General features: G+C 37.7%; 1 protein-coding gene across 2 annotated transcripts; it reads left to right on the top strand.

Annotated features, from left to right (window-relative positions):
* Nucleotides 1-3,786: 3,786 nt before the first annotated feature.
* Nucleotides 3,787-27,495, top strand: TMEM33 (transmembrane protein 33). Of its 2 annotated transcripts, XM_082838730.1 has the most exons (8): nucleotides 3,787-3,901; nucleotides 4,070-4,141; nucleotides 7,279-7,373; nucleotides 7,899-8,086; nucleotides 11,588-11,655; nucleotides 12,603-12,736; nucleotides 17,559-17,642; nucleotides 21,790-27,495. In XM_082838730.1, the coding sequence occupies exons 2-8, from the start codon at nucleotides 4,097-4,099 to the stop codon at nucleotides 21,917-21,919; spliced, it is 744 nt and encodes a 247-aa protein (XP_082694856.1). In that variant the 5' UTR covers nucleotides 3,787-3,901; nucleotides 4,070-4,096; the 3' UTR covers nucleotides 21,920-27,495. The 2 variants fall into 2 exon arrangements, with proteins under 2 accessions (XP_082694856.1, XP_082694855.1); XM_082838729.1 differs by having other exon boundaries at nucleotides 3,787-4,141.
* The last annotated feature ends 402 nt before the right edge of the window (nucleotides 27,496-27,897 follow it).

Consider the following 27,897-nt stretch of genomic DNA (forward strand, 5'->3'; position numbering starts at 1 on the left):
GCTTCCCTGGTGGCGCAGTGGTTGAGAGTCCGCCTGCCGATGCAGGAGACACGGGTTCGTGCCCCGGTCTGGGAAAATCCCACATGCCACAGAGCGGCTGGGCCCGTGAGCCATGGCCGCTGAGCCTGTGCGTCCGGAGCCTGTGCTCCGCAACGGGAGAGGCCACAGCAGTGAGAGACCCGCATACCACAAAAAAAAAAAAAAAAAAAAAAAGAGTTATGTACCAAAATGTTCATTGCAGCTCTATTTGCAATAGCCAGGACATGGAAGCAACCTAAGTGCCCATCAACAGATGAATGGATAAAGAAGATGTGGCACATATATACAATGGAATATTACTCAGCCATAAAAAGAAACGAAACTGAGTTATTTGTAGTGAGGTGGATGGACCTAGAGTCTGTCATACAGAGTGAAGTAAGTCAGAAAGAGAAAAACAAATACCGTATGCTAACACATATATATGGAATCTAAGAAAAGAAAAAGTCATGAAGAACCTAGGGGTAAGACGGGAATAAAGACAGACCTAGTAGAGAATGGACTTGAGGATATGGGGAGGGGGAAGGGTAAGCTGTGACAAAGTGAGAGAGTGGCATGGACATATATACACTACCAAACGTAAAATAGATAGCTAGTGGGAAGTAGCCGCATAGCACAGGGAGATCAGCTAGGTGGTTTGTGACCACCTAGAGGGGTGGGATAGGGAGGGTGGGAGGGAGGGAGACGCAAGAGGGAAGAGATATGGGAACATATGTATATGTATAACTGATTCGCTTTGTTATAAAGCAGAAACTAACACACCATTGTAAAGCAATATTACTCGAATAAAGATGTTAAAAAAAAAAAAAGAATCCACCTGCCAATGCAGGGGACATGGGTTCGAGCCCTGGTCTGGGAAGATCCCACATGCCGTGGAGCAACTAAGCCTGTGCACCACAACTACTGAGCCTGCGCTCTAGAGCCCGCGAGCCACAACTACTGAGCCCGTGTGCCACAACTACTGAAGCCCATGGGCCTAGAGCTCGTGCTCCACAACAGGAGAGACCACTGCAATGAGAAGCCTGCGCACCACAATGAAGAGTGGCCCCCGCTCACCACAGCTAGAGAAAGCCCGTGCGCAGCAACGAAGACCCAATGCTGACAAAAATAAATAAATTTTTAAAAAAAGAAGAGAAAGAAACATCATGGAATGAAGCAGGCTTGCTTAACTATAAAGCAGGAGATATGCCCCAGGTCATTATGTAAAATAAAAATGTTACCACCCTTCTGCTGATTTGAATAAACGCTTATGATAGTCCTAGTTTGACCTCATAGGGTCAGACACTCTCCTGCTCCATAAGAAGGAGGAACTGCTGATGTAAACCTGATGGCTACTCGAAGAATGAGGAAGAAGGGGGTCGTTTCTCCCTCCTCCACTTTCCTTTGATTATAAAAATGTAGCCCACTTAATCCTTGGGGCAAAGCTCCCTCGCCTACCTGCTTGCATCTCTCACAAACGTCCTATATTAATAAAGCTACTTCTTGCCTATCACTTTGCCTCTCGATGAATTCTTTCTGTGCTGAGACACAAAGAACCTGAGCCTCAGTAAGTCCAGACATGAGTTGACTGATTCTAATTAAAAGTCTGTGGGTTCAAGTCCCATTCTGGGTTTAGGCTGGGTTCGAGTCCCGGCACATGGGTTCAAGTCCCAATCAGAGGTGAACGGTTTCAATAAGTGCTATAAAAATATGGAGTAAATGATATGTGAGGAGTGCAGAAGATGTGGCATTTTACCTTAGATGGGTAATCCAGGCTGAAGATCCTGAGGACTTGAACTTGGGCAGTGGCCTTAGAAAAACAGAAGTTTACTGTAGTTTCTTTTTTAAATATATATTTATATATATATTTATTTATTTATCTTTGGCTGCGTTGGGTCTTTGCTGCTGTGCATGGGCTTTCTCTAGTTGCGGTGAGCAGGGGCTACTCTTCGTTGCGGTCTGTGGGTTTCTCATTGCGGTGGCTTCTCTTGTTGCTGAGCACGGGCTCTAGGCGCACGGGCTTCAGTAGTTGTGGCATGCAGGCTCAGTAGTTGTGGCTCGTGGGCCCTAGAGCGCAGGCTCAGTAATTGTGGCGCACGGGCTTAGTAGCTCCATGGCATGTGGGACCTTCCCGGACCCGGGCTCGAACCCATGTGCCCTGCATTGGCAGGTGGATTCTTAACCACTGCGCCACCTGGGAAGCCCCTACTTTGATTTCAAGATGGCACCATTTGACTTGTCAGCTACAGCAGACTAGCTCCTAAACTACTCATGGCTACTGGTGGAAATCTACACATCTAAGAGAAGTCAGAGTATTACAGAGTCATGGTTTTCAAGTGGGGTACCAGCTGCCTGTATATCTCTAGTCAGGTTCCTGCCCCCAAACCCCTCAGATTTTATTCTCAATGTCCTGCTCTTCTAAGTCTTCCTTCTCTACAGCTCTTCTCTAGGTCTCAAAAGATGACCTTCCGGGCTTCCCTGGTGGCGCAGTCGTTGAGAGTCCGCCTGCCGATGCAGGGGACACAGGTTCGTGCCCCAGTCCGGGAAGATCCCACACGCCACGGAGGGGCTGGGCCCGTGAGCCATGGCCGCTGAGCCTGCGCGTCTGGAGCCTGTGCTCCACAACGGGAGAGTCCACAAGAGTGAGAGGCCCGCGTACCACAAAAAAAAAAAAAAAAAAAAAGATGACCTTCCTTCTCCAGCACACCCATATCTAGTCAGTCATCAAATCTTGGATGGCCTCTCCAAGTCATCTTTCCTCTTCTCTTCCCCCATAACACTGCCTGGTTCAGAATCCCATCACTTCTCTGCTATATATATGCAATGGCCTCCCTATTAAGCACCAGGCTTTTGATTTGCCTCTCTGATCATCCTCTTATTCTGCTTCCAGTGATCTTTTTATGTCTCATAATGTTACACTTCTTAAAATTGTACCATGGTTCTCTGGATTTCGGGTCAAGTTCAGATTCTCTCTTTAGCACACCTGCTGGTCTCTCTAACCCAGATCTTGCACAATGCACATCCTCCCCGGAACACACACACACACACACACACACACACACACACACACACACACACACACACACGCCTCCCGCGCCCATCCCCGCCTCCACTGGCATGTTCATTGTGGTTATACTGAACAAGTTCTCTGTCCTGTTGCTTCACGCGCTTTCTGTTGCCGTCTGCAATACCCTCCCCCATGTAGCTACCTTCTGCTTGAACTACCTTAGAACCTAGGGCCAGAATTAGATTTTCCAGGAACCCTTCCCAGACCCCTCTGATTAGGGCCTCCTGTGATTAACTCGGCCTCTCTGCATAGGACACAGTGTGCCGTGATTTCATCTTGCCTATCTCTCCCGCAGTCTGTGTCACAACCATCTTTTTATCCTCTTTGCCAAGTATGGAGCCTGTCACACAGCAGGCCTCAGGAAGTGCTTGCTGAAAGAACTAATGTTAGAAGTAGCACCACAGGGCCTTGCGAGCCCCTGGAACAAAACAGCAAAGAAGACATTTCTGAGGCTTCTATATCAGGGAGTAGAGAGCCTTCGTGGTTTGCCATGGGCAGGGAGGACCATCTTTGAGCTGTAACGATGAGACAAAAGCTGCTTGGCTATCCCCGCTTCTTAGCTTACAGAGCAACTGGCGTGCACGACACGGAAAGCCGAAGCCAGAAAAACGACACTTCCCGTCATGCCTCAGGGCACCGCTGCGGGTTTCCCCTCTGCGTCACCGCCTCTTCCCCACGGAAGTGAAAGGAGCACTTCCGGGTTCGGCAATAACCTGGAGCCGGCGGCCTTACCTCGGCCCTGTAGGGCCTTGTTCCGAAGCTCCGCCTTCTCTCCGCTCTTTCTAGAAACCCAGCTTTGCTCTTGGCGGTGCCGGACAGGTATTTCCTGGCCGTTGCGGGTACCCGTGGGACAGTCCGTTGCACTGAGGCGGCGAGTCCTTTGCTCTGAGGAGGCTCGGAAGCTCCCGCCGGGAGCAGGAAAGCCAGTTCCCGGAGTCGCGGACCCGGCGCTGACCTTCCTTCGCTCTTTTCCCTTTCCGATTGCAGCGTCCCAGACGCGTGTGTGAGACCCCCATGGCGGATACGGCCCCGAACGGCCCCCGAGGGGCGGGCGCAGTGGTAAGTGACCGGGCAGGGCCGTGTGGCTTGATTTGCAAGTTAGGAAGGAGCAGGAAGTGTTGGAAGTCGGGTCCGAGGCGTTGCAGAGGCTCCTTGCTTTCAGGACTGGGACTACTGGTGTGGGTGGGGGTGGGGAGAGGGCCGATCGTGAGCGAAGACGTTAGAGGGAGCTACAGGTTTCTGTTTCTGAAGCGACACCAGGCCAGCCTGGAGCAGGTGGCGCTCACCTGCATGCCCACCTGTATGCCGCGGAGATTGGGCCTTCTTGCTTCTTCCCACCCCTCGGTCCCTGTCCTGTGTCCTAAGGTGGAAGATGCCACCTGAGGTCGAGGCGTGACACACGCCTTGTTCCGCACACGCGTGTTGGCCCAGAACCGTTGTGCCCGTTTTTAAGCAGAAAGAGGGGAGCGGTCGTTCTCTTTTACTTTCGTCGTTTTACGAAGAGAAATGTTACTATGCTTTTGTAACTTTTTTATTTTTAAGATGCAGGCCTGCTGCTTACTAGTTTCTTGTACCAGAAGCATAATTGTCCTCTGATTTTAAACGCTAAGTATGTGAACTGAGCCGAGTGACTTTTTTCTTTTCAGACATTTGCAATGTCTGTTTATATGCACACTTTTTCTTTTTTTCTTCCCTTAATTTTGCTGAACCATTTGAGAGTTGCTTACATCATGATCATTAACCCATAAGTACTTAAGTATTCTTCTACGTGACCACAGTGCAGTTATCACAGCAATTTTTGCAGTTAAATTTGGGAAATTTAACGTTGATACGTGTTATCAACCTAATACACAATTTATATTCAGATTTCCTCAGTTGTCCTTTAAAGCTTCTTCCTCCTTATCCAGACTCAATCAGGAAGTGTGCATTGCGTTTCCTGGCCTTTGGTCCCTTTTAGTCTGGAACAGTTTCCTTGTCCTCCTCCCATTTTTGTCTTTCGAGAGTTGAGACCTGTTGTTTTGCAGAACGCTTCTCAAATTGGAGTTGTCTGATTCCCACCCCCCCTCCCCCTACAGATGACTAGATTCAGGTTAAACATTTTGGTAGGAATATTAAATAAGTGATATTCCGTTCTTCTCAGGGCATTATATATATCAGGAAACATTTTATGTTGATTTATCTCATCATTGGAGATAAGTTTGATCGTTTGGTTAAGGTGGTGTCCACCAGAGTTTCTGTTGTAAAGATAACTTGTTTCCCTTTATAAATAAAAAGTGTTCTATGTCATGATACTTTAAGATTGTGTGAATAATTTTTCACCTCAATAGTTTTTTCACCCAAAGATGCATTATATTTTTTGCCTGAATTATTTGTAACATGGTCAGTCAGTTCACTCTTAAAATGTAAACCAATACGCTTTTTTAAACCTTTTTTAAATTGTGTAGTAAAATGCACATGCATAAAAGTGTACAAGATGAAATGCACAGTTTAGTGATTTATCATCAAATGAACACCGTAAACAAATAGGTTTTAAAGAAAATGTTCTAAAATTAAATTTCAAACTATCACGTAGAATCTGAATATTTGTAGAGAAACTGAGCACTGTAAGCTGGATTCATCCTTCCACTTGACTACTGGTGATCATTTAACTTTAGAAGAGTAACAGTAGTAGGATTGGGTAGAATAAAGTGGAGGCATATATCTGAAATTACCTGCATACTGTTAGAAAGCATGCAATAAAATTAAATAAAAAGCATCCTTGAATTTTAAAAGATACTTGCATTTTTCCCCAAAACTTTTTTTATATCTTCTTTCAAATGATAAATAAGTTAGATTGCTTTGAGCAGTGTTTAAGACTCCAGGTTAAGACCAATTAGTGAGATTTGAAATCCTTTTCATGGAAACACTGTTTATAAAACATTAAATAGAATACAAAATACCAAAATTTATCACGCATAGTAAAGATAAATATTGTTTTTGTGAGATTTTTGTTTATTTTATATACTCACATATGTCTGTATTGGGTCTTGATGTAAAAATTGTTTGTGGTTCTATCAAAAAATGTAAAAGCCACTTTAGAATTTGAATACACAATACAGTTTGAATGAGAAAACTGATTTTAAGTTATTGCATTCGTGATGATGGACACATCTGTTGGCAAAATGAAGCAAAAGAAAAGATAGAATGAGGAAAAAATGGAGAAGAAAGTGATATATGGAAGTTTAATCCAGGGCCGCAGAAACCAGGCTAAGACTTGTCAGGGAGCTTCAAGAGGATGAAGAAAGTCATAAAATCGGAGGTGAGAATAATGGCACAATGTCACGTGCCATTAACACCTGACAGCCATATTTTGAGCCCCTACAGTATGCCAGGCTTTTGTGTGTACGTTGGCGAATAATCCAGAGGCTAAGTGACTATTATCATGGTTTTACATTTCTCCTTTGTAAGGTTGATATAGTCCAAATTGGCTTTGTGTGATGCCTTTTTACTCAGACCTGAGACTTGCCTGTTTGAATTTGAGATTTTTTTCTAAGAATAGGCATTATGGTTCTCTTGAGAGCAATTAATTCTTATTTAATGTTCTTTTAAAATAGGTGAAGCCAGTATTACAAGTGTTGAAGGAATACAGACAATTGTAGTTAAATTTTTCTTGCCTAATTAGTCTTTTTTTTTTTTAATGTCAACTGGTATTTTTCTATTTAAGTACTTCCTATGCTTTCCATTATCAAAACTATAAGGAGGGGACTTCCCTGGTGGCGCAGTGGTTCAGAATCTGCCTGCCAGCGCAGGGGACACAGGTTCGAGCTCTGGCACTGGAAGATCCCACATGCCGCGGAGCAACTAAGCCTGTGCGCCACAACTACTGAGCCTGCGCTCTAGAGCCCACGAGCCACAACTACTGAGCCCACGTGCCACAACTACTGAAGCCTGTGCACCTAGAGCCCATGCTTCACAGCAACGAAGCCACCACAAACAGACAAACTTATTAAAAAAAAAAAACTATAGGGAGTTTGGCTTTGTTACTGAGCATATACATGAAACAGTTGCCCTAAGAGTTTACACTTAATGATCTTAAAAAAACAATTGCTACAGGGGCATTGAGACATTTTGAATAGGAATAAAACTACGTTATATTCATCCTTAAAAACATAATTTGCAGGCTTAATTTACTACAGTATTTTTCTTTTTACATTCAGCAATTCTTGATGGCCAATAAACTGGACACGGCAATGTGGCTTTCTCGCTTGTTCACAGTTTACTGCTCTGCTTTGTTTGTTCTGCCTCTTCTTGGGTATGTATTATGCATGTTTCTGCCTTTGGTATTCACTTGTTCACTTTTTCTGGAATACCTTTTAGGTGTCATACTTGTTAAACTGCAAGGGGTTCAGGGACAACTAAGACACAGGTCTCATCCTTAAGGCACTAATATTATAGTAATACCAACTGGAGGTATATTTTATATCATGTGCTTTGTGAAAAGTAACATCACATTGAAAATTGAGAGAAAATGGATGTGGGGATGAGATAAGTTCATGGTTTTTTTGCATTTTTGATTGTTAAAAGGAAGAATGACTGCTTTATAAAATTCAGTTGGGTATTGTACATCAACTATGCTTCAATAGAAATAAATAAAAATTCAGTTGGGTATATATATAAAGTGATGCTTCTAAAAAGGTATAGTAGGGTCAAGCAATTTTTTTTTCTATTGAGAAGTAATAAATTTAGGTATTGTGCAATTATGATGCAATTCACAAAGGAGGAAGAGACACAGTAGTTGTTTACATCTCATGATAACCTCTCCCCTGGTAATTTGCAGGTTGCATGAAGCAGCAAGCTTTTACCAACGTGCTTTGCTGGCAAATGCTCTGACTAGTGCTCTGAGGCTGCACCAAAGATTACCACACTTCCAGTTAAGCAGAGCATTCCTGGCCCAGGCTTTGTTAGAGGACAGCTGCCACTACCTGTTGTATTCACTCATCTTTGTCAATTCCTACCCTGTTACAAGTATCCTTTTGTACCTTTTTGACAGTGAAATTGCCTACTGAGTGTATAGGAGATCTCTTCTTATTATTTTTTGCTACAGGAAGGATTCAGCAATGAGGGTGTTCCGTGAAGCCTGGGTTGGTTGGTTTGTTGGCGCTTCATTTGAATGAAGATACATTAAGTGTAAGAATTTCTGACTCTGAAATGTGAAGTCCAAATTTTGAAGAGCTGATTGGGAATTTTAAACTTTGTATCTTTGATCTTGCCTCTTGTAAGCTTCTTTATTAGCAATGGGTATTTTAAAATTCAGATTCAAAGCACAAGCCTATGGAGGACTTATTTTAATATATGTTTCTTTCATTTAATTCACACATTCTTTGGGAAAATGCCCAGATGCCTTGCCTTAAGAAAAGAGAAGTCATCAGCTCTTTCTTTCAACTCCCAGTGAGCTAGAAACAAATGGAAATTAATCAAGAAATAACTTACTTAAGCTGAGAATGGGATAATTAATAAAATAAATAGAAATTAGTATTTGCTATGGATAGAGTAGAATATAAGGACACATGGATACTCTCTGGAGCCAATGAGAATTAAATAACTCATTTGGAATTTGTATGTTTATACATTTCAAAAATATGTTGTGGGATAAAAGTAGGTATTCTTAAAAAGGAGGGGAAGGGGCTTCCCTGGTGGCGCAGTGGTTGAGAGTCCGCCTGCTGATGCAGGGGACATGGGTTCGTGCCCCGGTCTGGAAAGATCCCATATGCCATGGAGCGGCTAGGCCCGTGAGCCGTGGCCGCTGAACCTGCCCGTCTGGAGCCTGTGCTCCGCAACGGGAGAGGCCACGACAGTGAGAGGCCCGCATACCGCAAAAAAAAAAAAAAAAAAAAAAAGGAGGGGAAGGGATTCTGCAGTTTGGTATGTTTGGGAAGCAATAGGTTAAACATTGTTAAATAGATTTCTTTACTGTAGGACCTTTGATATGGTAGTGTGCATTGTGAGACCTAAGAGTTATCAGTGTTCCCTAAACTTAATCATTTTAATAGGTTGTCCACCCCCCACCCCTGCCCCGCTATGAATCATCCCTCAGGGGAGTATTCTGTACTTTCAAAAGTACTGTTCTTAAGTGTTCTTGAATAATTATGATACAACTGTACATAATGGAAAGCACTATAAAATATATCTCTAACACTAAATACTGCCTATTTAGATAATATTTTCTATGTTCATGAAGTATCAAATTTTAAATAGATTGTTTATAAGTTTTAAGGAAAAGAGAATAGGAGGAAAGTGACATTTTTTTTGAGCACCTATTTTGCCAGTATATACAGACCTGACATACTTAATCCTTGCAACACTCTGAAAAAAATTATGGTGAGCATTATATTATTGATAAGGCTACTGAAGCTCAAAGAGTTTAAAGTAACTTGCCTGGCATCACATTGGCAAGTGAGTAGTAATGTAGGTAAAACTCACTAGGTAATTGTTGTACTACAACTGTAAATGATAAGCACGTTTGTTTGGCATATCATCGTGTTGACCTGCTTTTGTCAGCCACATTCATTGAGGTCCTTTATAATCACCAATATTAAAATTCTTGCTTTTCTGAGATATAATGGGAAATTATATAGAGGTTCATATTTCTGCCCTTACTAGCTTAAAATTTCTTTGAAAAGAAAAACAAATGATAGAAGCTGTGTTTTCTAGATAATTAATGTAGAGCAAATTGAATACATCAATACTGACCTCTGGGACAGTTTTATTGAGTGAATCCTGAGACGGTGCCAAATGACTCATGACAGTGAAGACAACCTCTCTGCCTTGTCTATCCAATTAGTTATTTGCTAGGCCATCTCTAGGGAATGTTGGAGATTAAGGATTTAATGTTCTTTAAATTCTTACAGGGAGGGGAGCGGGGAGTATGCAGTGGGAATAACATAAACTATTAATTGGCAAGAAATACTAATCTGATTGCTAAAGTAGTTGGGTATTGTGTTAATAAAGGTGATCCCAAAGTCATGTTGTGATCTTTGCTCTTAGAAAGGTGTTGTATTGTCCTTTTTCTATTGTACACTCTTCACCCCTTGTGTTTTCTAAATAGTTTAAATGTAACAATGAATGCTAAGGTTATGAATCTCTTATCAAGGATTTGTGAACTATAGAATGTTAGAGATGTAAGACTCATTAGAAATCCCTAGGTTTGATCGCTGCAAATTCATATGACAGAAGATGGAACTTGGCCTAGGGAAATGAAGTTAGTGTCAGAGCCAAGAGTGAAACCCAGATATCTTGACTCTGAATTAAGGATTCTGTTAAAAGTGTAAAACTCTCTGTGTGTGTGTGTGTGTGTGTGTGTGTGTGTGTGTATGATCTCTACTCAGGAGATTGGCATTTTACTTAAATTTTATGAATGGCACAGAAGAATTAGTGAGGATATTAATCGGAGAACATTTATATTAGAGAGTTAGGATTCTTACAATACTTGGCTATAGGTCATTGTTTACTAGCCACCTGGAACTTAGGAACCTTTGGGTCTTAAATGATGAGTTGTGGTTATAATGAATTTGATACTCAGGTTATGCTGTAGTGGTCATTTCCCTCACACCAAGCTTTCAGTTGGTGTAGAAAAATATAATGGTTTATTTCTTAGAAATTGCTACTATTTTTAGGACAAGTATTTTTGCCCTTCATAATTAACTGTCTATATCATTTCATGGAAATAACTTGGACAAGTGGGGTTTTTTTGTTATCAGCCTAGCAGAAATTGGTGTAAAGTCTTTTGAGCAATTTCCATTTTTCAGAAAGCTGAATGAAAATTGTATATTTTATCTATGACATAAAGCCAAACAGTGAAACTCAAATATAAGGATTCTTTGCTCACATCTGTAATTAAACTGATGAGACTCTCAATTGACTATATACAAAACCAAATATACACTGTCTTTTTTATTTGTACAAATTGAGAACACATTAACTGTAAAAGCTTGATTGGAACAGTATCTCAAAATAATGGGGTCCTTGTAGGAAAGAAAGAATTAAACATCTTTAGTTGAGGAAAATTTGAGAACTACTCTTTAAACCACTACTCTATACTCTTTCCTAAGCAACTGAGTTGATGAAAGCAGTACAAAAGACTATTTTGGTATTTGAAGGCTAAGTTATTCTGTCCAGGATGACCATTGTAGCGTTAAAAGCTGTATTACTTAACGCTTTGAGATGGCCTAGATTTCAACTTAATTTAGCCAATGTTCGCAATATTTTATCCAATAGGAATAGATGAAAAAGCTTTTTTCACTATTTTCTTCATAAAAAGAACTATGAGGTTTAAAAAATGCAAGTTGACTTTCTTCTTTACAGATTAAAAAAACCTTCATTTTATAAAGTGTATCAGTAGACCAAAAGCCATCACTGAACTCATTTTAGCAGATGCCATTTTAGATCTGTATATTTGAACATAATACATAGCCTGTTTTGCAAAGTGCTTGATGAATTTTTAATGTTTTCCTTAATTATTTTCTTCAGTGAGTATTTTCCCAGTCTTGCTATTTTCTTTACTTCATGCTGCCACATACACGAAAAAGGTCCTTGATGTAAGTAAAATTGTGCTGGCTTTGTTTTTTGTTTTTGACTCCTGGATTTACAGATAGTTAACACAAATTTGAGTTTTAAGACATTTGGGCATTTGTCACAAAAAGGTCCTGTATTCCGTACAAACTTGCTCTAAATTCGTGATTTGAAAGTTTTGGTATTTTTTACTGTTTAAGTTTCGATAAAATAGTACATTTTGTAGATAAGGGGTTGTATTCAAGTTTACCCCCCAGTTCCTGGAGTAATTTCTGAAGTTTGAAATAGATCTTTTTATTTAAAAAAAATCATATATTTTTGATTTGATAAGTTGTCAGAGATCTCTTGTTCTGTCAGTAATTTTAACATACCGTGTGTGTAGAGTGTACCAAATTTCTTTTACACTGACGTTCAGAACTGCTACTTTCCTAGAATTTTTTTCTTATTACTGGGTTGGATCATTAAGCCTAGTAACTGCAGTGTGCCAGGCAGATTGACTGCATGTGCACTGAAATTTGAATTAAAATATCCAGAATTGTGCCTTGTGTTGGCCGCCTTATTTATCCCTATAGTTCTTGGATCACAGCAGTAATTGGACTCTGTAATTTCTACCTTTAATCAACTAAGGAGTCACAGATACTTTAACTGTATTTCTGGGTAGCCAGGTTTTGTTATGGTTGGAGAGAAATAACCACCACTTTTCTTGAAATAAGGAAGATAAAGTGTCTATGAATGAAAAGGACTTTTATTGAAGTTGTTTCTCTATTTAACTCTACAAATATAGAAAATACAATAAAGCAGGAAAATACGTTAACTGTTGTCCCTAAATAATTTGTACATTTTTATATCATTTTCAAATAATTGTCTTTTGGTTGTATTGTGTATTGGATATGCAATTTATCTAAAGAAAGAAAATAATTGAGTGATCGAAAATGCTTTTGTTATTTCTAATGTTTGTTTTCTTATGTTTTAGGCAAAGGGTTCAAATAGTTTACCTCTGCTGAGATCTCTCTTGGATAAATTAAGCACTAATCAACAGAATATTCTGAAATTCATTGCTTGTAATGAAATATTCTTGATGCCTGCTACAGTTTTTATGCTTTTTAGGTAAGAATAAAAATATACTTATTTTAGGAGGCTGGTGTCTAAGTGAACATAATAAATGTATCAACTCAAATTTTATCCTGCTTACATCTGTTGAAGTACATACTGAGATTCAGAGCTTAAGATGGATTTTAGCAATCATCTTTTCAGATGATAGTAGAGAACCTGAGAGTATAGTAAACTCCTGTAGTTTACTATGATAAACCTAGGCATTTGTCTTCTTTATTATTCCTTGTGATTTATCATTTAACATTTTGAAAATTAATTTCAGAATAACTACTTTTGAAGGAATCTTAGGAAGGCTAGTTTAGTCCATTCTAACATTATTGAGATGATTTTTCCCATACTAGAGAAAAATCTGAAAAATTAAGGTCTGGTATTATTAGTTGCTTACTACCACCTCCATGTTTTGTTCGTATGTTAATTATAGAAGGAATGCATGAATAAAGAAAGCCTTCCTTTTTTTTTTCTTTTTTTTTTTTTTTGTGGTACGCGGGCCTCTCACTGTTGTGGCCTCTCCCGTTGCGGAGCACAGGCTCCGGACACGCAGGCTCCTTTTAAAAATAGAACTTTAGGATAGTATTGACCTACCTATATTCTTGCATTTAAGTTTTAAAACCACATTTCTGCCCAGATTATTGCTTTTTCAATTTTCAGTTTCTCAAATAATAGGACGTTACAAATAAAAGCTAAAATACCATTTGACTGTGAATCCTGGTTGGGTTCTGTCCTCTCCTTCCCAGAGCTAAGGAGTTTGATATGGGTACATGTATGTAGTTCTTTTAAAGTACTTACACAGATGGATAGAAAATATATATTATTATTTTATGGGTACGGGGCTTTGTTTAGTTTTTTGGGTTTTTTTTTTTTTGCGGTACGCGGGCCTCTCACTGTTGTGGGCTCTCCCGTTGCGGAGCACAGGCTCCGGACGCGCAGGTCCAGCGGCCATGGCTCACAGGCCCAGCCTCTCCGTGGCATGTGGGATCCTCCCGGACCGGGGCACGAACCCGTGTCCCCTGCATCGGCAGGCGGACTCTCAACCACTGCACCACCAGGGAAGCCCTTTTGGGTTTTTTTTAATAAATTTATTTTATTTTTGACTGCATTGGGTCTTCGTTGCTGCGCGCAGGCTTCCTCTAGTTGAGGCGAGCGGGGGCTACTCTTTGTTGCGGTGTGCTGGCTTCTCATTGCGGTGGCTTCTTTTGTTGCAGAGCACGGGCTCTAGGTGTGCAGGCTTCAGTAGTTGCAGCACGTGGGCTCAGTAGTTGTGGCACACAGGCTTAGTTGCTCCGTGGCATGTGGGATCTTCCTGGATCAGGGCTCAAACCCATGTCCCCTGCATTGGCAGGTGGATTCTTAAGCACTGCGCCACCTGGGAAGTCCCTTTGTTTAGTTTTTATTTTATATCAAAGGCATCAGTTGTCTGCATCTTGCTTTTTTCGTTTATACAGTATGTTTTCATGACCTATTTATATGACATTCATATTTCTGGTTTGTTTCACTTAATGGCTGTATAGTGTTCCATCATATTATTATGCTATATTTTATTACCCATTCCCCTGTTGATGGCCATTTGTTTCCAGATTTTTACTTTTCCAAATGTTGATGCAGTAAACATTTTTTTTACCTGTCTGCTTATACTTTTGTGCGAGTCTGTACTTCTGCTGAGTCTAAGCTAGGTGCATTTTATATTTAATAGACCATACCAAATTGTCCTCTAATAGGTCTGTATTACCTATTTTCCATAATCTCATTAATTTGTAACAAACTTGTTTTTGTCTATGAAATATTTCATTCTAATGTTCATTGCCTTGGTTAACTAGTAAGGTTTTTAAATACCTGACAGTTACTCCTTTCTTTAGCACTCTTTCTTTAAGCTGGTAATAGAGTTTTCTAGATTTCCTCATAAATGCATCTGTACCATTCTTATAAATAACATCTTTCTCTGAAAAATCCAGGATCACCACATGTTGCTTAAGTTGTGGGGTTCAAAACTAGATAATATAATCTAAATAGGGTCCTGGAATGATACAATGGGAAGACTTCTTATTGGGTGTTTGGGAGCTGGATTCTAGTTGATTTGACCACTAACTTAGCCTTCTGAGCCTTGATTTTCTACACTTAAAAAATTAGTAGTAGTTGAAATAAGTAATTGCCAAAATTCCTTCTAGTTGTAACGTACCATGAATGTTGGGTATAGAATTTGATGCAACTGTATTTGTCGATGATTCCACTCTGAAATTTACACCCTAGAAGTTAGTTCATCTCTTTTTTGTGATCCTGATCATACACTTAAACATTTTAATTGGTAAAAGGAACCTTTTGCCCTCTTACTTTCTTGCTCATTTTTCTTTTTCTTGGGTCATCTGGTCTTGAGTCACATGAGGTTCTGTGATTTGTTTCATGTACCTGGGTGAAAGTTAAAATGTAGCTACCAAAACTCACTCTTCATGTGGAGGTAATTGGTGACTATATCTGAAACCGCCACATTCTGGTTAATAAACAAAATAATTTGTTCTCCTTTTAGGTAAGCTTAAGAGAATTACAATGAAATGCTGAGATGCCAGGCACACTTAAACAAAAACCTCATTTTTGGGACTTCCCTGGTGGTGCAGTGGTTAAGACTCTGCCTGCCAATGCAGGGGACACAGGTTCGATCCCTGGTGTGGGAAGATCCCACGGGCCGTGGAGCAGCTAAGCCCGTGCGCCACAGCTACTGAGCCTGCACTCTAGAGCCCGTGAGCCACAACTTAAAAGCCCACACACCACAACGAAGAGTAGCCCCGCTCGCTGCAACAACAGAAAGCCTGTGCGCAGCAGTGAAGACCCAACACAGCCCTCCCTCACAAAAAAAAAAAGCCTCATTTTTGGAACTGCAGTGAATTTTTTGTTGGAGCACCAAGTTTTGACTATACTGGTATATTAAGTCAATTGTGCTACTTAATCTTTTATTTAAACACTTATTATGTACAAGTTGATTTTAATTTTTAAGATTGTAAAGGAAATGAGAATTTACCAAAAATATTTAAATAGGGGAATCACTTTGTTATTCTAAAAAATTAAAATTAAGGAATAAAGTTTTATTCAATCCCTAATAAGAAAAGCTATTCATGTTTCAAGTGTGTCACTTGACTACAACGCAAACTGTAAAATTAAAAACAATTTTAAGTCATTATTCCTTAAATGCTACCTTTCATGGTAGAAACACAGTCTGATATTAGAAGGCTTTATTAAGTTAAACTTGTAGCAGTAATGCATAAAGCTCTGTATTTAAAAGTGAACATTCTATGAGTTTTCTTATACATGTAGTGTATGAGTTTATCTTACATATACACACACACATGTGCAAAGACAAGTAAAAGGATGATCGTTGTAGTTTTATTCATTAGTAGAGAGCTTGTTACATAATAGTACATGCATAAGATGGAATATTTGAAGCTGTGAAAAGAATGAGGTAATTTATGTGTTGTGATAGGGGATGATCTCCAAGATATAATAAGTTTAAAAGTGGTTGAGAACTGTGTAGGGTATTCCCCATTTATATTTTGGGGTGTGTGTGTTTAAAGACATGTATATTTCTTTCTGCCTCAGTTTCTTCATCTTTAAAATCAGAATGATAATACCACTTCCCTCCTAGAGTTAAATGGATTCAGTGCATTACAAAATGAGCACTGTGTGTTAGTCATTATATACACTTGTTTATGTAAATTTCTGGAAGGATGCTATGACTTTGAGGAAGGAACTAACTTGGCTCATGGAAAATTTGTTTTTCATTGAATATTCTTTTCTACTTAACGTTTTCTGTAATATGTGAATTTCTCAATTTAAAGAGTTAAAGTTTTATATGATTTATTGGGGAAGGTGGATATTACATTTAGTTATAAGTTTGTAATCATGTAAACTTTTATTATGACAGTAATATCACATAGTTTAGGGAAAAAAAGGCTGAAAAAGGGAATTCCCTGGCGGTCCAGTGGTTGGGACTCCACGCTTCCACTTCAGGGGCCCAGGTTTGATCCCTGGTTGGGGAACTAAGATCCCGCAAGCCTCATGGTGTGGCCAGAAATAAAAAAGGGGTGGGGGGTGAGGGGTGGGACTAAAAAAATTAACCTGAAAAACAAACCATATTTAGCATCTTAGTGCATTTATTCCCCCAAAAAGTTTTAAAATATAGTTGTAGTAATATGTATAGCTTTATATTCTGCTTTCTTCAGAGTTACTGTGTAGTTTTCATAGTCAAGATTTTAAGTAGTTGCATACCAAGTCCATGAAACATATGATTTACTTAGCCCTGCTACCTAACTATGCATGTTAGTTTGTTGCTGCATTTTATCTGTAGTTATTTTAGTGAATATCTTAAGATAGTTTTTCCTAGGAAAGTATTCCAGACTTAGAATTTCATAAACATATATATGACTGTTGAGGTATTGTCATTGTTTTTTAAACGAAGAAAAATAGTGTAGGCTATGTAAATTTACTAGTGACCCTGTGTGGTTTTATTAGTTTTCTTATTTGCTTATATAAAATAAATTACTTTTCGTTTTAAATATTTTATAAAGTTTTAAAACTTTATTATCAGTTATTAGTGGTAATTGTTGAAGCATTTATTTAATATTTGCTGGTTTATTTAAAAGCTTTTAAAAATTTAAAAAAGTAATACCTACATAAATACATGAATAACTGGATTTAGATATGATAGATAATACTGTGACCATTTGGTGAATGAAGACACACACATTCTCCAATTAAATTGCCTTTAAATTTTGAGAGTATACATATGAAATTGATGATGTGTATTTATTGCTCTTGTATTTGTTTATTTCAGTGGTCAAGGAAGTTTGCTCCAGCCTTTTATATACTATAGATTCCTTACTCTTCGATACTCCTCTCGAAGAAATCCATATTGTCGGTAAGCTGGTGACTAGTTTAAACCTGTTTTATTTATTAAGAGTATTGTGAAATACAGTATTTGTAACTTTTAAGAGTTGTTTAACTTTTATATTAGAATTTAGAAGCAAGCAGTGTTTTTGTGAATTTAAGTTTTGGCCTTAGAACTACCTAGGATTGATAAGGAGGTGGTTGTACTTCTTTTCAGACACTAAGACTAGACTTTTCTTGACCACTTCTAAAACAGTGCTAAAGCTTAAGGAGTTTTAAAATGTGTAGGACATAAGTCCCACTCTCAAGGCACTTTCCTAGTTGAAGAAACAAAAAACACATGTCAAATAATAAGAAAGGAAGCAGTAGTTTAGGATATGGTATTCACATGTCAATCTATGATGAATTGTCATGTTTATTCTACTATATCAGTACTATAGTCCACAACAGGGGAGAGATCATTGAGCCAGAAGAGAGAAGAGCCCAGGAAAGTTTCACAAAATAGAGATTTTAATTTGTTCTAGAAGGTTTAAAGCCTTTGAATAGACAGAATAAGGAAAAGCATTTTAGGTAGGAAAACAGAACAAGTTCAGAGGCAAGAAGACAAAAGCAGAGGTTAAGGGGCATTGAGTAGACCTATTTGACTATAAGGGAAATTCTGAATGGTGAGTGCTTGGAGCAAAGATTTAAAAGGTATATTGGAGCCATATCATAAAACTTCTTGAGTTTCAGGGTAAGAAGTTTGGAACTTACTTTTTGGATGTATAGGAATGATGGTTTTGACATGATCACAATAGTTTTCTGATAGCCTGTGCAGAATTGTTTGGAGTGGAAAAATGAAGCAGAGAAATATTTTAGTAAATTATCATAATATTGAGGAACGGAGGCTTAAATTAATGTACAATAAATTGTGCCTTCTGATCTCAAAAATTAGAAGAAAACAAAAATGAATAGCTTTTCTTTTTTAAAAAATATATTTATTTATTTATTTTGGTGGGCTTTTCATCATGGTGGCTTCTCTTGCAGAGCACGGGCTCTAGGCACGTGGGCTCACAGGCTCTAGAGTGCGTGCTCAGTAGTTGTGGCGCACGGGCTTAGTTGCTCTGCAGCATGTGGGATCTTCCCGAACCAGGGCTCAAATCCATGTCCCCTGCATTGGCAGGCGGATTCTTTAACCACTGTGCCACCAGGGAAGTCCCTGAATAGCTGTTTTTAATAGCTTCTTAAATATGTTACTCAGATACTAATGTTAACATAGTTTTTGTTTTCACATTTAAAATAAATTCATCATGTAGTAGAATTCAGCCAGAAATCCAGTGAGTGTGTTAGCATGATCTCTATTATATTTTCACAAGCAAAGTAAAAACTGAATTTGAATGCTGGTCCATCATTTGCCAGATCCATCATTATGACTTCAGGCGAGTTACTTAAATTTTAATTTCTTCACTGACAGAAAAACCTCCTTCTGGAGGTGAAATGAAGTAGTGTTTTTAAAAGTGCTTAGATTCTATTAGGTTCTTAATAGTTTATTTTCCTTTTTTTATGCTTCTTATTCTCCTTTGAAGGGGTTTTTATGTTCTCACAGACAATGTCTTTTTCACAGTACTTCCTAAAATAGAGCTTATTTTCTTTAGACATAGGTTCTTAATGAGTTCCTAGTCAAAAATAAACCTTTAATTTTACTTGATTCCATGAGTTTTTCCCTTTTTCTTTCTGGTTCTTGTATTCATTTTAGACGTCATATTCTGGTTCCCTACCCTGGCATCCAGTTTTCATCAGTAGATTTGTTTTTCTCTGCTTCTTTATATCCTCTTCTTCTCTACTCCTGTTTTCTCCACATATCCTTAAATCATATCATTACCTATAAAAATGTAGAAGTATTCAGTGGAATAGAAAAGAAAGGATAGCAGTGCTATAAGATAACACAAATATGTGCTAATAAACATCTCGCATTAGTACACATTTTAATCAAAACAGTGGAAAGGTAATGAAAAATATTTGGGCTTATAAATATTGATAAGCAGGCTATAAAACTACATTTTCTACACTATACTTTTTTTTTGTTAAGGGTTATGAGACAGTCTATATAGCCAGTTTGTACCATGTTCACTTATCACGATATTTATTCTCAAGTTAGTCGTATGAGTCCTTTGTTCATGTCTAGTGTAGATTGTGCAGAGCCGTGCTAATAGAACAGCCACTAGCCACATTTGACCATTAAAATTTAAATTAATTAAAATTCATAAAATTTAAAACTCAGTTCCTGAGTCAACACTAACCATATTGTTAAGTGCTCAGAAGCCATGCGTGGCTGATGGCCGCTGCATTGGACAAACAGACATTTTCATCACCACTGAAAGTGCTGTTGTTTATGCCAGGGATAGAACCATGGATACGAGAACGAGGCATGCCTCATCGGTAACCTGAAGGGGTTTAACTAGAGTGTTTTCAGGATGCCCTCTAACTTGATTCATTAGCCTCATTTATTCTGAAGACAGTGATTGTGTGTTGACGATAACAAGTTTAATGTGGGATTGAAATACCTGCTTTCTAGGGACTTAGAGCTGAGTGAATTAGATAGCTACATAAGTCAGTATGATGATGAAGGTGCTGTGAAGGCACACAGTACAGAGGGAGACAGATGAGAATTCACGGAGGAGGTGGTAATAGAAGGCCAAGCCTTTTGAAGTCTGAGTTCTGGCATGTGGGTGCCTGAATGCGCTTGGCATGCCAGTAGTTGTCACTTGAGTTGAGGAGGTATATAGGGAAGTAGTGAAGATCTGTGCCCAGAAAGGGAGACAGGAACTAGATCATGTGGAAGGGTTTGGACTTTATTCTAAGGTAGGAAGAGCATTTGAAGTTTGTAATGTGGAGGGGTTGAGAACACGATAAGGTCTGATTTAGAAATACTATTCCAGAAGATGGATTTCAGGCTCACCAAAAGGACAAAAAGACCAATTTGGAAACTGTTAGAGAAGTCCAGAGCCTGAACTAATTCAGTGGTAAAAAAGGGATAAATTTGAAAGCTATTTAGGAGAGTTGGAACTTGGGGCTTAGGGAAGAAGAATAATATAAAGAAGACCTCCAGGTTTCTGGCCTGGGAACCTTGGAGAGTCATGAGTAATGCGGCTGTCACAAAGGTAGGAGATACAAAAAGAAGGTCAGGTTTTTAGATAAATGTGCATCTTTCCAAATTTCCTTCCTGTTTTTGTGTGAGAGTGTATTACATCCTTTTAAAAAACAGTTTATTGCCTTCTCCTAACCATAAAAATAACACAGAGCATACAAAAAGGTAGAAGTTGTGTCTTTATGTAGGATGAGTCAGCACATAAAAATATGAACAGCCAAAATTATCCTTGATGATTCTTTGAAGCACTTATAAATTACAGTACAGTATACATGATTTTGTGTCTGCTAACCTGTACAATATGTGTGATGTGTGTGTGATTACAGTATGTAATAAAGAGTACTTCGTAGGCAAGTGGCACAGTTAAGGCAAAGTCGTGATCCACAGCCAGCCTAGGCTCAAAACAGGCAGCGTAACATGGGCATCGTGGCAGAGAGTGGTAGGAGATGAAGCAGGAAAATTCAACTGAGACAAGATTGCAGAAGGCACGGGATGTTGAGGAGGTGGGATTTAGTCTGAAGGCAAACGAGAGCTTATTTGATCAATGGAATGATCCAGTTGGGAGGTAACATTTATTGAGCATCTTCCGTGTTGTCTCATTTAAACTTCACTGTGACTCCAATAAGTACATAGCCCCATTTTTCAGATGAGGAAAGCTCTAAGAGGCAGTATGTTCTTTTAAGGAAATAGTAGGTGGGATTGCTCATATTATATAATTTTCACTTTCTTGGTCTCTTTTTTAGAACTAGTTGAATTTGCCTAAGTCAAATATGAAAATTATGTGACTCAACTGTAAAGAAGATACAGATCATCCCTAATCTCAGCCCTCAGAGAGAGCCATTTATTAAATGCTTTTGTTAAATGATTTTTTTCCCCGAAAAAGGAAACAGGTGATTTGGGGAATTTTATTTTGTATGTTCCCTACAGTGCATCCTGGTTACTTTTACTTCACGTTCTTTAATGGCTGTGGGAAAGTCCCTCATTAGCATTTGCTCTTGCATTACGTTGCTTTTTCATTGGGTTCCTGAAAGAAAACTGTTTTATGTTGCAGGACCTTGTTTAATGAACTGAGGATTGTTGTTGAACATCTAATAATGAAACCTGCTTGCCCACTGTTTGTGAGAAGACTTTGTCTCCAGAGCATTGCCTTTATAAGCAGACTGGCACCAACAGTTGCATAGTTTAACATCCAGCTAAGTTATATATAATATAAATATGCATTGTTAGCTGCTGGTACTTCTGCTATGGATGGTTAATTCCAGGTGTAAAACTGACCTCAATGCAATTTACATAATTTACATAAATGCATCTCGAAAGAAAAATGATCATTTTCCTGGCATGTTAAATCAAGCCTTTTAAACACTTTCTGAGCAACTTTATTGTAATGTATTGTTAATAGTTAGGGAAGTTTGAATCTTGTGATAAATGTATCAAAAATTCTTTAGATGCTGCTGTGCCTTTATCATGAAGTACATTTATTTCTCTGGTAAAAATAGCTCTAAAATGTGTTTTCATCTAATTGGTAACCTGAATTTATATCTGGCATGAGTTCATTATAGTAACATTAACATGTAAATTCAGTATATTTTGAGACAGTATTCTTTTGCCATTCAGTAATTTTGGTTGATGATTTGAACAAAAACACTTCCCACTATATTTAATTTCAAATTGCTTTTAAATTGATTTTGTGCTGCTTTGTTAGGACAGATTTATTTTAGATGTACCATTATAATAGGAATTCTATATGTATCTTATACTATGACCTTCCAAAATTTTATTTTCATAATTACTTCTGTGGCTTTGAATATTTTTTTTTAAAAAGGCCCAACTGAAAGCTTGTTAACCAATTGGGTAAATATTTGTGGTCACCTAAGCGTTTTACATCAGAGAGCAATACAGTAGTTGGACAGTTTTCCTTTCACAGACCCATTGAGTAACATTTCTCAAATAGGAAATCCTTCTTTTAGAAATGTGGATACATAGGTTTTAGTATTACTGTAGTTTATACAATTACTTAGATCAGATTCTTGACTGTGAGTTTTCTCGGTTTCTTAGGCTTGATTTTCATAGACAGTTGCAGCAATTCAGATGCCTTTTGAAAGGAATGTAACTGAAGATTGAGCGCATGATTAAACTTTGTATCTGTTCTGAAATAATAACGAAGATTATACATACTTACCCATCAAATCTGACTTAAAAGGTTAAATGGAAAGGTTTATAGGAAAGGTTATTGCCTGGGAATGGAGCCAGGGGAGGAGTTGTGGGGGAAATAGTACACGTTTCGGTGGTGTAACGCACAGCTGTATTTGGGGGGTTGGATGTATTATGCAACTGTGATTTGAGTTGTATAATATGTTAAATGTGTTCGTTGAGCTTCCATTAACTCCTTTTTAAAATTCATTCTGATCTTTATTGTTGCATGATTGGAAATGTTTAAAACCTTGCAAAATGTAAATACAGAGTAATGTAACGGTTTTTTGTGACCAGTTTTCTTCTATGTGCATGTAACTTGGATTTCTCCAGTATACTCTGACTTATCAGTAACATCAGTTTTCTTTTTCAACTTTTTGATCTATAGAAATGTGATACCTACCTGATAGCTCAACTGTCACCAGCTATTTTTGTAATTTTGTAATATTTATCTACTAAGTTAGAGAAGCCTCGTAGTATACAGCTGATTGTAGGGGTGGGGCAGTCTCACTATCACTATGTATCACTATCTGATGGTTTTAAAAACTAAACTTTCTAGAGCAATAAAGTAATTATAAGGTTAAGTAAACAATACATTATTGATTTCTAATGACGTTTTTAAAAATTTGAATTGTATCAAGAAATTTTGGCTGCTGAAGGCATACTTTTAAGTTACTAGGTGTTTTTGTTTGCTTTTGCAATTTTTTTTAATCTTGAGATAATTTTAGATTTGTAGAAGAGTTGTAAAAAATAGTAAAGAGAGTTCCTGTATACCCTTTACTCATCTTCTCCTTGTGTTAACAGCTTCCATGACTATACAACATTTATTAAAACTAAGAAATTAACCCTGGAGCAATGCTATTAACTATTAAGGTACAGAACTTAGTCACATTTCACCAGTTTTTCCATTTATTAATTTTCTTTTTGTGTGCTCTGTTTCTACCATGATGTTTCTTTGAATGATCTATAAGTATGCCTCTGTTTTTAGTTTTTCCTCTTTATGTTGAAAATTACTATTGGTCAAAAGGATTTTCCTAAAGGAAATAATTCATGTTTAACAAAAAGAATATAACATTAATACTATTACAATTTAAAACGCTCTGTGCTTCAAAAGTCAATGCTTTTATCACATAATGGAGTTATATTTCTGATATGCTCATGTTCTTTAAAGGAAGGCTTGATTTATAAACAAAATACTACTAAACTCATGAAAAAATAAATCTTACAATTTGAGCATTACTAGATGTTTAGTTAGCATGAACATGTAGTTAGGAATTTTGCAGTATGAATACATACAACTAGCTAATTTGACATCTGAAATTATAGGGTAACTTGCATATCTATCAAATTAAAATTAAGGAAATAGAGTATATAGAATGAATGTACTAGGAGAAGTTATAGCTGCATAGCTGAATTTATTTTTACTTACAGGTTTTAAAAAAAGTTGATTTAACATCCAGAATATCTAATTCTTTAGGAAGTGGTATAATGCTGCTGTTCTTCTAGTACTTTTAGATATTAAACCTTCTTGGACAGGTGGAACAAAATCTACTTTATTTCTAACAAAGATTCTATATTCCATTTGTATACTTGATTCCTCATGAATTTTAACTATTTAACATCAGTCTAAAGAGAAATTTCATAAATAACAATTAGTATTTAAATTATCTTGGCGTAAAATTCACGAAGGTAGATGCTCCTAGAAGAAGTAAGCAAGAAAAAAAGCTAACCTTTTTTTTTCCCCCGGAACGCCAGCCCCTCACTGCTGCGGCCTCTCCCGTTGCGGAGCACAGGCTCCGGATGCGCAGGCCCGGCGGCCACGGCTCACTGGACCCAGCCGCTCCGCGGCATGTGGGATCCTCCTGGACCGGGGCACGAACCCACATTCCCTGCATCGGCAGGCGGCCTCTCAACCACTGCATCACCAGGGAAGCCCAAAAGCTAACCTTTTTTTTAAAAAAAAATGAATTTAGTTATTTAGGAACCTCCCTTACGGGGAAAATCAAGGCATGCTTAACATTAAACCAGAAGTTGTGAAGGATTTATGGTCTGTTGTATAACTAAGAATTGTAAAGCTATCAAAATACTTCTTTTCCTCCCAAAAATCAGGATCAAAAATCAGTTTAGGTTTGTGAGTTTAGGACATGAATATTATTCATCCGAAAAAGGAAAATAAGTGTGTATATAATGCTACGAGCAGAACTGAGAGTTTTTGTTCTTTTTAAGTTTGAGATAAGAATAAAATTAATTTTGAGGGATTGTGGTAAAGATCCTTATCTAATGCTAAGGAATCTGTTTTAATTAATATAGTTCTGAAGCTCCCATCCACCCATCTACCCAAATCCCCTTTTGATCTGCTACCCTCAATGCTGTCACCCATACTGAGACTGATTTTTATTCTGTAATGAAAACCTCAAGGGAGAAAGTAACCACAGTTATGTTTATGAGCAGTAGGTGGCACTCTTTCCTCAAGTAGTCCTCAGCTGTTTTATGGGCCATGTTGGAAGGTTAAATGCCACTAAATCCTGAGTCAGCATAAAACTAAGGACCTGAATTCCATGACTCTTTAATATGTAATTATTCAATATTCAGTAAATATTTAGTAAGCATTTACTATGAGTACATTTTAAAAATATTGAAATGTTCAAAAGCTGGAAGAAGTACCCTGTTAATATCTGCTTCCTAGGTAAATAGTAGAATAGGCCACAATTATTGGTGTTATTCAGATCATGGTCTCTCTGCATTTTTTTGTTTTCATAAGTGCCTAAATTACCTAAACACATCAATTATAAAATTGCTCTTTCTCCTTCATTTCAGGTATGTAGAAAAATGGTACTTAAAATTTGTTCATGGTCATTTTGTAGGTGTACAAGGTGTAACTAGTTCCATCTCTTAAAATTTATACTTTTCACAATAATACAAAAGCATATTGAAATTTTTGGATATTAGGAAGGGTACCTAGATTTGTAAATTCAGTTTGAGTTGCAGAGACAACTATTGATAGTTTCACTTATCATCTCGTTGGAATTTCTCTAGAGTTAAGAGAATTCTACATAGGTTATATGATAGTGTAGCTCAACAGATAATATACCAAAGGCATATACGTTTTATAAATCCAGGAGTTATTTCCAGAGATTGTTGTAATGAGCAGGCCTGTTGTAATATTCTGGGTGGAAAGTTGTGACTGGATCTGATACTAAGGATAAGAAAGGAGCTGCTAAAAGTTTGGGAGGTTTCCTGGTAGTAATTACTCTATGACATGTTTATCTTCAGAGGTGGTATTTGGGAGGGTTCTTAGAAAGGAACACATCCCTGTGTGAGGGATTAACTATAGAGTAGTCTCTCTCCTGTTGTGCAGCACAAATAGGAAAACTGACCTGCACTGAATTTGAGTTGATGTGACAAGAGATAAAGTACAGTATTTTTTTAGTCTAAAACAGATTCTTTTTCTTAGAAAATGATAGAGAAAAGTTATTATTGGGTATCTTTGCTGGAACCTAAAAATTAGCTCACATTCCAGAGGAAGGAAAGGCCCAAGAATCATTTCACTTTTTCCATCATAGTTTTCCCGAGCTACTTTTTTGATATGCTCAGTACTTTTAAACTAACCATTTTTTTTTCTTGGTTCATGACAGTTTAGTTCCAACCTAGACTATTTTCTTTTGTAACTTTAAAATAAGACAAATGCTTTTGATATGAATTTTTGCTTGCGTGTGTATCTGTAAGTTGAGACCAAATAGGCAAAGTCTTGGGCAGATAACATTTGTGATATGTATATATTGAAACAAATGTAAAAGGGTCACAAGGATTAGAAAGAGAGTCATAAAAAACTGCTTGATATATAAATGCATTACTTCTGGTGCTCTATGTAATGGGATATATTGAACTAAAAAATCTGTATACACAGTATGTCAGCATTTCTTAGTAACTTCTTTTGAATCCATTTTTAATATCTAATATTATACAGGTTGGGGAGTTACATACTCTTCAGGCCAATACTATCCAGACTATAAATTTATAAAATAAATTGAAAAATTCATCATTCCCCTGTATTCAAGATCAAAGCACATAAATGCTAATGTAGGGCTCAGAGGGGACATAATATTGCTCCTGAATATTTGAGAAAATGTGAACTCCTTTCAAGAAAATCTAATAAACATAATAATCCTAGCCTGCTGACACTAAGGAAAAAGGACCTCATTCACTCTTTCTTTTATGCAGTGATTTACTGGTCCCTACTGATTCTCAAATTGAATCACCATACTAAATTATCTGTGCTGGTACCTGTGAAAGTAAGCCCTGGGATCCATATTTGTTTTGTGTTCTGCTTAAATCAGCAAGAATGATAAATTTGATGGTGTGAAATTGGAAGTGTCAAGGGCTTTCTTTGGTGATTGAGCAAAATAATGTCTCCACTTGTAATTTATTGTGACCCTTTTTCACTGTATTTGCTTTGTATATCTAATATTTATTTCAATACAAATTAAATTGTTGTTCCCTCATCTGTATTGTTATATCTAAGATTTTATTGATGTAAAAATCAAATTGCATAATAAAAAAAATTTTCTCTGGATTTAAGCTGATTTGAAAATGTTATGTTGCAAAAAAACATTTAGAATTTAGCTTTCCATTGCTCTTCCTTGCCTTATTGTTAGAATAAGGTGAATTTGAACTTCTTTTTTTGTCTTCAGCTCATCGCAAACAATAGAACTGGTGTAATTTTGTGATCTGGTATGAAACGAAAAAAAAATGTGGGCTAAGGTGAAACTGGAAAGAAAAGAAAAATTGTAGTGCATCTCTCAGCTGTTCACTTGCTTGCTCTCCTGTACTTGTTTGTCTAGTGAAATTTACAGCCTAGTGGATGAGTTATTTGTAACCCTAAAATGATTCACAATACACAGTATATTCAGAGTCATAAATCAACACAGGATAGCATAGAGGAATATATTTCCCTTCCAGATGTTTAGAG

This window comes from Leucopleurus acutus (assembly GCF_964270905.1).
Source record: "Leucopleurus acutus genome assembly, chromosome: 4".
NCBI classification, from domain to species: Eukaryota; Metazoa; Chordata; class Mammalia; order Artiodactyla; family Delphinidae; genus Leucopleurus; species Leucopleurus acutus.